Source organism: Belonocnema kinseyi, chromosome 6 (genome assembly GCF_010883055.1).
Source record: "Belonocnema kinseyi isolate 2016_QV_RU_SX_M_011 chromosome 6, B_treatae_v1, whole genome shotgun sequence".
Classification (NCBI taxonomy): domain Eukaryota; kingdom Metazoa; phylum Arthropoda; class Insecta; order Hymenoptera; family Cynipidae; genus Belonocnema; species Belonocnema kinseyi.
This window is the reverse complement of record NC_046662.1, coordinates 79,865,105-79,878,176: the sequence shown is the minus strand read 5'-3', so window position 1 is coordinate 79,878,176 and position 13,072 is coordinate 79,865,105. Positions and strand designations below refer to the sequence as shown.

Genomic DNA, 13,072 nt, shown 5'->3' with positions numbered 1-13,072 from the left:
AAAGAATGAAAACAAGGAGTCATTGGCAAGACATTTTAAATTAATTCTGCAAAAGCATGGAGGCTATTGTGACACACGAAAACACTGTACTTGTTAACAAAATTGTTTAAATCATTTCCAAGCAGCAGATATTGTTTAATAATCACAATTAGGCATATATTTCTCTCACATTTTGCAAAAAACTGTGGATTTCAAGCAACTAAGAATTTGCAAATCACAAAAAATGTATTTTGTTAAATAATTTGTTTATAACATCATGAACAATTATTTTCTTACTCTAACCTGCTGAAAACTATTGCTAGATTTTAATTACGCCGACTTAATCTCTTCCCTAGTCAATTTGCAGATCTTAAAAAAAGGTAAATCTGAAAAGTTAGGTTGAAAATATTGTTTACTTTGTTGTTATATAAAAATTTCTGGTGTAACCCAATTGAAATTTCCGCATCAACATCATATACCTGAAAGTCAAGCTCATTGAAAAAACCGTCAAAATCCATTAAAAATTTGGTACTAGGTAAACTTTCATCCACAAAAAGTGTTTTCACACTGTCGAGGAAGTTTCCTATTCAAAAATTTAATTTAAATATTACATTTTATACGCTTCAATTCTTTTTCTCATGCCAATCTCGGATCAAATTTCGCACAAATTTTCCTGATTCAGTGAGGTCATTTTCAGACCATCCCCCATTGGAACACACTCCCTGTTTTAAAGCAGAAACACTTTCCGGTTTATCACTGATAGACCAGTTGGCGTGGCTGAGTTTATTAGCTTCCATGAACTTGAACCAGTCATTCGTTTCCTGTGTAGCAATGCCTCCACTGCCATTAACGTTAACAGTACCCCACTCTGTGACGAACAAAGCGACATTTTTTTCAAGTGCGATAGATGCCTTGTTTCTCAATTCCTGACAGTGGCCACAACTTGAAGCGTAAAAATGTAGTGCATAGGCAATATTATCAAAGCCGGTTACTGGGTCAGCTGCAGCCACATCAACGTCCTTGGACCAATTGGTTGTACCAACCACAATTAAGTTTTTTTGATCAATAGCCCGAATAGCTTCAATCACGGCTAGGGCATAAGGTTTTACGTGGTCCTTCCATGATACATCATTTTTTGGTTCGTTCCAAATTTCATAAATGACATTATTTGTATGGCAATAGGTCTTTGCCATTTCTTCGAAAAATTCAATAGCCTTATCCTGATGAGAGTAATGCGTGTGCCAATCAATGATGACATACATATCATTTGCAATAGCAGCATCAACAATGGCTGTAATTCTTTCTTTGTTTTTTTGAGGTTCTTGTAAATAACCTCCATAGAGTTCCACTCCCATAGCAGCTCGTACCAAGTTAGATTTCCAATCAGATTTCAACCATTCTAGCAATTTTTTATTATAGAATCTTTCACCTCCCCAACCAGTATTTGTCCAGAAAAGACTGTTACCAGCCAGACTCCCTGGTTCCTCACCAATCAGTATCTTGTTACCTTTCACTGATAACGGTAAAACATCTGTCAAAAAAAACATTTATTTACAGAAGTAGTACTCTTGATGTAAGGCACACAAAAAATAACACTGTTTCAACATAGCAATTACATACAAAAGCACGTCCTCAAAACTACGCTTATTTGGCGTTACTTTGAGTGGCAACAAAAATGAGACAGAGAATGCGGATGCTGCTATGTTTATTTTATAGTTTTATACTTTGAGCATTCTTATTTCGAGTGATTAAAAAATGAATTAAAACAGAAATAATCCTGCTGTTTCCCTATGAATTCTCATATTTTCCTAATTTTATCAGATTTAAATTTCCAAAATAAAAAAACTGAAGTCCTGTTCCTTCACGTTCCTCTAAATGCTTATAAATTAAAAATGTAGTCATAAAAAATACTAAAATAGCTCTCAATTATATACAAAGCTTTCAAAGATTTTAGGCAGCAACGAAACTATTTAAAAAGGACAAAATATTCTCGAGGGGTTTCCTATGTTATTAATTTATAAAAAAATTGTATTCTAAAGGAAAGCAGTATTTGGACCGCAAAATTTGAGTGTCGTGAAAGGATCTGTTCCCGAGTTTTTCTTAATGTTTTTTAAGATGAATTAATAAATAATTTAATTAAAACTTTAATTTCTTACCGGCACTACTGATGATCAAAGAAGCACAGTGAAGAGCAATAACAAATAACTTCATTCTATTTCGCTACAGAAATGGTCTTTTGTTTAAAATTGCTCAAGTGACTGATGGTCATAGATTGAAGCCTTGCAATTATATACAGTAACTGCAAATGACGTGTAACTAAAAATGGCGTGACCAAATTTTGCCGATTGTATATTATCTCATGATAAAATATTCTAAATACCTAATATGTTTTAATAAATTAATAAGTTATTATATGGTACTTTCCTACATTTAGTTAAAATATCCCAATATTTGCACGTCATATTTCAGCTGAACAAACTTTAACGGAAATGATGTTTTGTGGAGATAATCATTGCTTGAAACAAATTAATTATTTTTGTTAATTTACATAAATAAAAAAAATTCATCATATTTACTTTATCCGAAGAAATCATTTTTACAATTGAGTTCAGATTTACAACTATCTTATTTTCACCATATAGAAAAAGTGATGAAAGTAATTTTGCACAAAACTCGATGTCTCAAAAAAAGTGTCATCAGTTTTCTAAATTTTTCTCTTAGACTGTTCGTGTGTCAAATGCAATGAGATAACAATGATCAGTAAACCCACCTGTCATGTTTTCTAAGAAAGAATGATTCATTCATGGATTGTCTAAACACAAATATTGAGCAAAGTTGTTGCTTGGTTGAACATTTTGGTTTAAAGAGATTAATTGACGAGTAAAGGTATTTGACGTTTGAAGAAATTTGACGTATTTATTCAGGTTTTAGCTAAAATATGCACAAAATCTTAATCTATTTGACATAAGAGATCTTCAAAGGTTAACAATTTTAACTAAAATGCGTTCAAAATTGTTAAATATTTATTTGGAAAAATGTCAAATTAGTCCATTACACAGAGGTGGTCCGGAAATCGTGAAATCTGTATCCACTCTGATTTCGATGATATTCTGTCTATACATTCAAACACTTAGGACAAGCACATATGTAGGGTATCAATTGCCACCGAATTACAGTTTAACGGGAAATGTGGTCAAATCTGGCCAAGTTCTGGGTAACATCTACTAAAGTACAATTTCAACGTAACGTCTTTTGTAGGGAAAAGAAGTTCAAAAAATATTATCCTGGTCGATTTTTATCATCCAAGAGTTTCCGATGAAGCATAAACATTGTCTCAGTCATACAAGAGGTGGCAGCTGAGAAACGGTATGTATAATAATTGTCACTGTCCTTAATTTGACAAGTTTTTGTGCAGCTTCGTCATTTCTGTTTTATGTTTACCAAAGAATGATATACCCTATCGAAAACAGTGAAAAAAAGTTCGGTACTGACAAAAAAAATTTGTTATTAGGGTTGCGTAGCCCCGGACAGAAACCCAAAGGTATTGTACCGCAAAAGAGTGTTAGCGCTATAGTTTTAAATTCCAAAAAGGCATAGGTGTCAACATTCGGAAAACCAAGAGGATATAAAAGCTAAAGTTTCGAATTTCAAAAGCACTTATGCCCTTTAGAATTCTAAACTTGCCCATTTATACCCTTTTGGTTTGCGAACTGTTGTGAATAATGCTTTATTCGGAATTTCGAACTTTAACGCTAATACCTTTTGCAGTGCCATACCTTTGGTTTTGGCGGGAGAAAAGTAAGACGGACGGTCATGCCTAAATACAATTTATAAGGTCCATTTTTGGGACTAAGCAACTCTAAAAATCGAAATTTTTTACCATTATCGATAATGTATACACTTTGAAAGAAAAACACTACATTTCTCTCAGGTGCCAGCTCTCACGTAACTTTTAGAGAATGTTTATGGTTCATCGTTGATGAACTGCAGTATATGTTACCCAACAGTTGGTACGACTTGAACCTACTTCCGGTCAAACCTTTTTTATCTCTTTTTAGAACGCATAAATGCTTCTTCATTTTAAATATTCATATCACAAACACTGACACGAAGAAAGTTTAGACTTCGCCGTTATCAGTCGAAACATTTAACAATACTATTTTGTCAACAAAAAACTCTGGCCTAACGATATTAGTATCAGTTTTAGTCCTTCGGTAAAATTCAAAACTCATTACAATTTTGATATGAAAACCTGCTCATAAAATAAATAATCAAGCTTAGCAAAAGGAAGTGATTCATAAGTGCCATGTTTGAATCAAAATGCGTACAAGTTTTCCTGACTTGGTGAGAACATCATCATCATCATTATCATTATCATCACCCGTGTGGGTTTGCTGGTCCTCCATCGGGCGCCTCCCCAGGTTGCGGATAGGGGAACGCTTCCCAGATATGGGTGGTACCGGGGAAATCAAATAACCCGAGGTGGACAAAAACCAGCTAGGGGAAGGAACCCCGAACTGAAACCAATGATGAGTGAGTATGAGAAAAACAGAATACCCTAAGGAAGTACAAATCTTCCCATCGGTTCCGATCAGGTGAAAGCCCCAGTGGCCAGTGCTGGTTCCATGGATTTTGGGGGGAACGAATCATACTTGGAGCGGAGCATCCGCGAGGAGCTGGGAAGCCCGTTCCACGTTACGGAGAATGAAGGCCTTCGGCAGATGAATGATTTCCGTACACGGATTGTTAGGAAGTATTACCAGGAGTACTTTGAAAAACAACAGGAGGGTATGATGCTGTTAGCAGACATCTTAGATGAGATGGGAGGCTTCTGCAACACGAAGAGAAATATGTGGCGTCCGATACGAGATGGGGTCATTAAGGCTAAGTCTCATAAGGAAATGCTGCGTCATTACGCAGAGGTATTAGAAATAAAGTTCCAACACGTGGAAGTAACGATGGCCAACGAAATTGGAGAATGAGTGACGGAAGAACGTAAGAAGGCAATGCGCGTGGCTACTAGTAGCAAAAAGGTGCAAACCGAGGAGGATAGGGAGGGAAAACCCCTAACCTGTCAAGGGAAACGAGGAAGAGAACTCACTCTAAACTTCGTGGAGGCGAGCCCCACGAGGCAAAAAACGAAGAAGTTGAGGACCCAGGTTGCAACAGCGACGACCTCAACTCCCAAGAAGCAGGATCAACGGGTGACATCATCTGCACCGAGTGAAAAAAAGAAGAAGGAGAAGCAGAGTCAAGCTCGACCCGAGGCGGTTTTAATTAAACCGGCTGAGGGATCGAGTTACGCAGAGGTCCTGAAGGACCTTAAGAAAGAAGTGAAACCCGACACACTTGGTTTCAAAATCAAGAGTGTCAGGGAGACCAGAAGAGGCGAGCTCCTAATTGAGGTGGGCCCTGCAGCAGGTACAGCAAAGCTTACATCTGCCATCAGGCAGGTGATGAGCGAAGGGAGTTGCATTCGTGAGCTTGTCACATGCACGGAGGTCGAGGTCTTTGATCTCGACACAACAACCGATGGGGAGGAGGTTGAGGCTGCCGTCAGAAGACATTTTGGCGAGCAGCCTCTAAGACATGTGAAAGTCTATCTCACAAAAAGGGCCTTTAGAGGAACTTTGAAGGTCTTTGTGGAAATAGCAGAGGAAATGGCGGAAAAACTGGCACGCGCGGGACACCTGAAGGGGGGATGGGTGTCCTATCGTGTCCGTAAGAAGAAGGACACAAAGAGGTGCTACCGATGCCTAGGCTTTGGCCATGTGGCGGAAGGTTGCAATGGTCCCGATCGGACGCGAGGATGCTTTAGATGCGGCAAGGAGGGTCACAAGTCTGTGGAGTGCAACAGCGCACCGCTGTGCTTCCTCTGCGCCGCGAAAGAAGAAAAGACTCGGACCGATCATCTGCCGGGAAGCATGAGACGTCGGTTGTTCCGAAAGGCAACTTCGGTGAAGAAGCCTCAAGAACGACCAAATTAAGTAGCCAGACCCTGACTGTAGGGACAGAAAAAGAAGCCTCGAACAGACCATCGCATTGAAGAAGCCTCTTGGACACTCAAGCAAGCATCATAGCTGGGCAGGTCTAGTAGCAAGCCCAGATATGGAGGATAAGGCCAAATTGGCAAAAAACAAGAAGGCCGAAACACGGCTTAAGAACGGCACCCCCCTGAAGTAATGCGAAAGCGGTTTCGGGGGGGGGGGGATAATGCCAAGGTGAAAGGGTGGTGTTTTTTAGTGGGTCTTTGGTAGCATCATTATAATGACAGAGTCGACTTTGTATAATGTATAATTATACGCAAGGTATAATTGAATATTATATATGTCAGGTCATTGTAGTGATGCGTCAACTAAGATACCCACACTACCGAGAAGTGCGGACCCTTCACGGTGTGTTCTTAAACATTTTTCACCCGCCCCTTGTAAAAAAAATCATTATCATCGTCAGTTGACGTTGCTAGCCTTATGAGTATTTATCACTGCATATCGAAGCTCTGCTGCACAATTTTTGAATGAAAGATAATGTCTCATTGACATTTGCAATTTCAAAGAAGTAGAACAACTCATATAGACAAAATAAACCAGAATACTTTTTATGAATTGGAATTATGTTCATGAATTTCAGATTATTACAATTATCATATCACAACAGCTGTTATCTATATTTTTTTATAAAAAAATGAATGAATTATTCACTCAACGTCAATACGCGTGAAAATCTCCAATCGAGTGAAATAAATATTTTACTGAGTAGCTTTTGCGTCTTAACCAAACGTCAGTGAATCTTTTCTCTCACAATCAATAAAATCTGCCATCATTGAAATTGAAAAGAATTTCTAAATCTGCTCAATATCTTTCTCAAAAAGGAAGTCTTTCCAAATAGAGTTTACTTTCCATTTGATTCTATTAGAAGCTTAGTGAATGGAAGAAGTGGAGTGCCGCTTTTTTTCAAATCCAAAATTCTTTTGTTCCCAAACAGGAATTGCTTACTAATTGATTTCTTAGTAATCTTTTGTCCACTGAATAGGATCACAACCTTGTTATGAGCAGGAAAAAATAGCTTAGAGTAAAAATTACAATTTTCAAAATTGTACAATAATATTACTTTCTATATATGTAAACAAAAAAAGAGATGTGGTTTAAATTTACATTTTTTTAATCATTTTTAATTTTATAACCAAAGTCTCTCGAAGCTAGCAAGCTAAGAAATTTATTCAAACTATATAATAGTCAGAGACAACCCAAACTTCTAACAAAAACTCTAAGATAGTAGCTGATAAAATTTGGGATAGACAATTTTATTTTAGGAGACTGCTCAATAGTTTGGGACAGCCCAAATTTGGAAAAAATGTGTGATGTCGGCAGGTCAGATTCGAAAACATTGATCTTTTTTATTTTTCTGTTGATGGCTTTGAAACTTGATCAATTTTACTTTTTTTAAACCATGCAATACTTGCCGACAGCCAAAATTTTGAAGAAATCAAAAATAATGGATATTTACATTTTTATGGTAAATCGTAAGCAAGAAACTATTTTCGATTGATGATTCTCGTGATTATATTTTCTTCCCGAATTTTATGTATCATCAGCTATTGTATGTTTTCTGAAATTGAAATCTGTATCAGATTTATCTTCTCTTTTTCAAAATTTCGGCGGCCTAACTATTAACTAGTTTCTACCAAAAGCTAACTTATCTTGCTAAATTAGAAAAATCTTAGAATTTAGATGTTTTATACTTATTGCCTGCCACGGACAAAAGATTTTTGCGAAATCTAAGAATTTTAAATACAAATTGTCACCATTTATTTAGGGGTCGCCCTATTGGGCGGAATATCTCCTTACCTCTTGTCAGTCTTTTCAAATACTTTTCCGCCAAAATAAGGCATGCAGAAAAATCCCGAACTGCTTATCCTAAAAGCAGATAGAAGCGCTGCATCTGAAAAGATTCTGGTGGGAATAGAATACGCTTTCCAAAATAATGTTATCGCTTTGTATGAAAATTAACTGCCGTTTTGATCAAAAAGCGGATAAAACATTCATCATTTGTCATTTAATCGCAACATCATATGAGTTATCATAGTGTACAATGCAGGCATTTTTAATAATGAACTTCCTCGAAATCTTTTCAATCAATCTTGAACATCCTGACATTTTTTTAAATACCGCGCATTAGATCCAATACTTACCAATACTCCCTTTTCATACGCGCAGGTGCAATAAAACACATCTCCTCCAAGAGAGCGTGGCTTAAACAGACCCTAAGTTTTCTTTATTTAGGTCCTCGCGAGGATATGACATCCTACCAGTGGAGCAGACACATAAAGTAAAATGTCGACCTGCACATTATTGCAGAACTTCTTAGCTGAAAGAATGCATAAAAATTATTTTTTATATTTCGGATCGAGTTGAAACGTAGGCCAAATGTATGAAATACGTCTCCATCATGGAAGCGTGGTTTTATCAGTTTTTCGCGGGAAAAATATGTTCAAAGGTTAGGTGTCTTGTCTGCAAGGCACCAACTCCAGTAACCAGTAAAATACTACAAAACATTCAGACATTCTAGTGACGAAATGTCTTATATACCCGGTGCATGGTTTTGCATGCTTTATCCTCGAGAAATGTTTTTCAAGTCTCTTGAGGTACTGAAAAACCTTAAGATTACCGTAGTTGTGTTTTTTGATCCTGCTGCAAGAGTAGGATGTTGAAACATCCAGGTACTGTTTGGACAACGTTAGGCGATAACTGAAATCTTAACGTATTCAATACATATGCATTTTCATATAAGATTAATTTTTAAAATTTCTAGTAGAGAAAGCATGGCTTGGTTTTCATGTCTTTGAGAAAATCAGCATAGAAATCTGATCGTTCTCATAAAAAATATTCAGGTATTACTCTGATCTTCAATTTCAATCAAAGTGATTTGTAGCAAAGTAATACTATGCTCCTAAAATCAGACTCCCTGAAAGCACATGCGTTTTATACACATCCAGCTGACAATTTGGACATCCTGTCCTCGAGCAACCTAGATAAGAGAGCCTGAAGTATTTATGAACTAAATTGGAGTTCCTCGGAGAAGATAGGTTTTCCACACTTGATATATCAATCAGATGCCAAGTTCTCGAGAAAGATAGGTTCCTGAACACGTAGTAGTCTCGGATTAGTACCTTAAAAAGTACATTGGAGAATTCAATGACCTTATGCTACTGACTCAACTGCCGGAGAAAGTTTTATTATTAATTTAGAAATTTCATTAGTTCAATTTGAAGAGATCGTAGTCAAGTCTGACAGATATTTTTTTTTAGAATGTTTCTTATACGTAAATAAATTTAAAAATGCGTAAATATGAATAGAAATTCTCAAACACACTTTTTTTTTAATCGAACTTTCTAACGCGCTCCTTAAGGATTTAAATTTTACATGTACATCACCCATTTTCCTTATTACACCTCCAAAAAACTTTCTGGCTGGTGGAAAGGGGACTTACAGTTTAAGCTAGATTACGAGCCGCCAATGACTATTCTAGAGCTGGGAATCGAGTCCGCACGCTGATAGAGTGGGATTAAAGCTTCTATATCGAACGCGATTCGCTGAATTAATTTTTGACTTGCACAATTTAACAGTACAATAAAAAGTTTACACTTTCAATTAATTATTGAATTTGGCGCTGCAAAACTTAAACTCAAGTCTTTAATTTTCTGTTTTCTTAAAATTTATTATAACAATTTGAACGCATAGACTGTGGAGAACAGCGTGCTGACTTTAGGATGGTATAGTTTAATGTATTTACGCTAAAAAATTTAAAACAAAAATAGCAATACATACTAAATATCTATTAATATGCAAAAGACATTTAATTTTTTTTTGCTAAGACGCTGTTTTTTATATACATAATAAATGAAAGAAAAACTAAAACTGGTATCAAAATACATTTCACTCATACCAGTTCCGGATCAAATTGCGCACAAATTTCCTTGTGTCGGTGAGGTTATTGTCACGCCATCCTTCATCAGAACTCGCTCCCGGCTTCAAAGCTGAAGAATCTTCCGGTGTATCATGGATACACCAGTTGGCACTGTTTAGCTTGCTGTCTTTCATAAAACTAAACCAGGCACTGCTTTCGTGTGTGTCACAAGCAAAGCGATACTTTTTTTAAGAGCACTTGATGCCTGGTTTCTTAAATCCTGATGATGAGTCCCAGAGTGAAAATGTAGAACATAGGCAATATTTTTATAGCCAGTAATGGGATCAGCTGCAGCCACATCAACGTCCTGAGAATAAGTCGATGTGCCCACAACAATCAAGTTTTTTTTATCAATAGCCCGAATTGCCTTAATTACAGTTAATGCATACGGCTTTATGTTGTCCTTCCATGTAACATCCTTTGGCTCATTCCAAATTTCGTAGATGACATTATTTACTTTGCTATAAGTTTTTTCCATTTCTTTGAAGAATGCAATAGCCTCATTCTGATGTTGATTGGCATAATGTGAGCGCCAGTCAATGATGACGTACATACCATTTGCAATTGCAAAACATCTATCAGAAAATAATTAATAATTAGTAATTGAAAATATATGCAAACTCTGTAGTATTTAAGCCACATGCTGAAGAAGAAGGATTATTAGGTTTTATTTACTAATTCTTTAGCCTCATTCGAAAAATACATTCTTTTCTTCAGTGTAAAATAGGTTTATGTAAAAAATCATAATTCTATTCAACTAACAAGTAAACATACTTAATTATCAAATGATAACCGCATTTAACATGTTGATTTAAATTTCTTGTTTTGTGCTACACCAAATCAATGAACGAAGACAAGATTTCAGTATAACGGTATTAAATTATGATGTCTAAAAGAAATGGGTGATCTATTTTTTTCGGAAAATTGTGAAAATTCGGAACTATTTGAGTCAAGCAGAGAGAAATTGTGAGTTGACCTCCAAAGAAAATAAAAAAAATCAAATTTTCAATTGCGCGTGTATTGAATTTAATGATTCAAAGATGTATGCAAAAATGAAGTTTTTTCTGTAAATCTTAGAGTACTCCACAGAAGTCTAGTACTTTCTCAGAGCTATTGATCACGGTTCAAAAAATATCACAACCATAAAAATCCTTTCGCCATAATTTGTTGTTTTTCATTTATATATTTTTTTGTAATCTATAAAGTGCATTGAATTGCATTATCCTCATGTCCGAATACATTATTGAAATCGAGAACACGTCAAAGACATAATAATAAATGTATGATATTTGTATTCTGTATGTAAACACAAGAAGCTGCGACTTGAAATGTACAACCTGCCTGATTTGAAATGAATTCAAGCATAAATACTGAGAAATTTTAAAAAGATTTTAAGGGACACATCTTCTTTGCGTTCGATTTTTGTGAAAAGAGTGAAACTATCTAAGAACAAATTTTCTACTACAAAAAGTTATCTCAAGGAAAATATCGTCTCTTTTCGAAACATAAAAGTCATGGAAAATTGTCTTTTAACAAATAAAGAAGAACAGATTCCAAAATCTTTAACCGAAAATGTAAATTTTTAATATCTGAAGTTTTCAAATTAAGTTAAAAGAACGTCTATATGTCAGAAAGAAACTTGAGACCTATAAATATATATGGTTTACAGAATAAAAAATGATTCACTCCATATCTGAGTTGTGGATATACTGTCGAATAAATGAGTGATAATATAAATGCTTTAAGCGAAATTTCAAACCCTAACAGGCAAACGAAATCTAATAAGTTTTATTAGTAATCTACATATTAATAGTTCGCTCTTTCCTGATAGAGTTTACTTTCTATTGCAGTCTATTAGACGCTTAGTGGATGGAAGCAATAGAGTGCCGCTTATTTTTCAAAACCAAAATTCTGTTGTCCAATGAGGACCAGATCCTTGTTATGGACAGGAAAAAAGTGTAAATTAAAAATGACCAGTTTCAAAATTTTACAAAAATTCTTTTTCTTATATAAATAAAACAGGGTGGCCGTTTAAATAAAAAAATTTTCCAATTATTTCCTAATTTTTTAACGAAACTCTCGGCTTTAGCAGGCCAAGTAATTTTGCTAACTATGTAATAGTCGATAACAATAAAAATTTTGAAAAAATCCAAGATAGTAGCTGATAAAATATGAGATAGGTAATTTTATTTTAAGAAGCTGTACAGTAGTTTGTGAAATCCCATATTTGAAGAAAAAAAGTGTGATCTCGGTGGGTCAGATTTGAAAATATTGATTTTTTTTTAAATTTTTCTATGGAAGGATTTCAAACTTTATAATCAAGTTTATTTTGTCAGCAATTATGCAATTCTTGATGACAACCAAAATTATGAAAAAATCCAAAATAATGACTGGTAAAATTTAAAGAAATTGATCAATTATTCAATGGTAGGTTCTTAAATGAAACTTGGTGAGGGAGAAGATGTACTGGGAAAAAGAAGAGAACAGAAAGTATAGAATATGTGAATAGGAGGAGGAAACATGGGAGCATGTATGGGAAGGACGTAGGAGAGGATCGGAAGATAAAGGAAGCTGGCAAGAGAAAGTAATTAAGATTCTAGGGGAGGATGGATTAGGAGAAGAATAGATGAAAGAGTTGGAGGGTGCTAGAGGAGCAAATGTGAGAGGATGAAAGAACGCATGTGGAAAAAGGCAAATGGAGGTATAAAAATAGTGAAAGAAAAAGGAAACGGAAGTCACTTACACTAGAAGCGTAAAGAGAATTTCAAATACAAAACCCATATAATTAAGGGTCACCCTACTGAGCAGGCTATCTCCTTCCCTACTTGTAAGACTTTTTAAATACTCTTCCGCCAGCATGAGGTGCACAGAAAAATCCTGAACTTGTTATCCTAAAAGCGAATAGAAACGCTGCATCAAAACGCTTCTAGTTAAAATAGAAAACACATCAAGAAAAATTGCATAGCTCTGTAATAAATGTAACTGCCTTTTTTATTGAAGAGCGGATAAAAGATGCATCATTTGCCGTTCAGTCGTAACATCATAAATTGTCGTCAAAATCGATATAAGACCCCATATGGGTTACCATAGTTTACAATGCAGGCACTTTTAATAATAAACTTCCTCG

At 35.4% G+C, this 13,072-nt stretch overlaps 3 protein-coding genes across 3 annotated transcripts in view; 1 reads left to right on the top strand and 2 right to left on the bottom strand.

Annotated features, from left to right (window-relative positions):
- Window positions 1–602: 602 nt before the first annotated feature.
- On the bottom strand, window positions 603–4,385 carry LOC117175471 (endoglucanase Z-like). The gene is made up of 3 exons (XM_033365177.1): window positions 4,321–4,385; window positions 3,035–3,093; window positions 603–1,510 (listed from the first exon to the last, which is right to left on the bottom strand). The coding sequence occupies exons 1-3, from the start codon at window positions 4,383–4,385 to the stop codon at window positions 603–605; spliced, it is 1,032 nt and encodes a 343-aa protein (XP_033221068.1).
- A 5,690-nt stretch (window positions 4,386–10,075) lies between these two features.
- On the bottom strand, window positions 10,076–10,498 carry LOC117175470 (endoglucanase Z-like). Its single transcript, XM_033365176.1, has one exon. The coding sequence runs from the start codon at window positions 10,496–10,498 to the stop codon at window positions 10,076–10,078; it is 423 nt and encodes a 140-aa protein (XP_033221067.1).
- A 2,114-nt stretch (window positions 10,499–12,612) lies between these two features.
- LOC117175469 (endoglucanase Z-like) overlaps window positions 12,613–13,072 on the top strand; it is a 1,233-nt gene continuing 773 nt past the window's right edge. Inside the window, exon 1 of the mRNA XM_033365175.1 lies at window positions 12,613–12,646. Within this exon, the coding sequence (XP_033221066.1) occupies window positions 12,613–12,646 (34 nt within the window). The remainder of the gene's footprint in view (window positions 12,647–13,072) is intronic.

Coding starts and splice junctions, on each gene's coding strand:
- LOC117175471 (XM_033365177.1), bottom strand. CDS start 4,385: ATGGAGGACCAGCAAACCCACACGGGTGATGATAATGATAATGATGAT. Junction 3,094..4,320: donor GATGATGATGTTCTCACCAA/GTCAGGAAAACT, acceptor TTGAATGTATAG/ACAGAATATCATCGAAATCA. Junction 1,511..3,034: donor GATTTCCGGACCACCTCTGT/GTAATGGACTAA, acceptor TTTTTTTGACAG/ATGTTTTACCGTTATCAGTG.
- LOC117175470 (XM_033365176.1), bottom strand. CDS start 10,498: ATGTACGTCATCATTGACTGGCGCTCACATTATGCCAATCAACATCAG.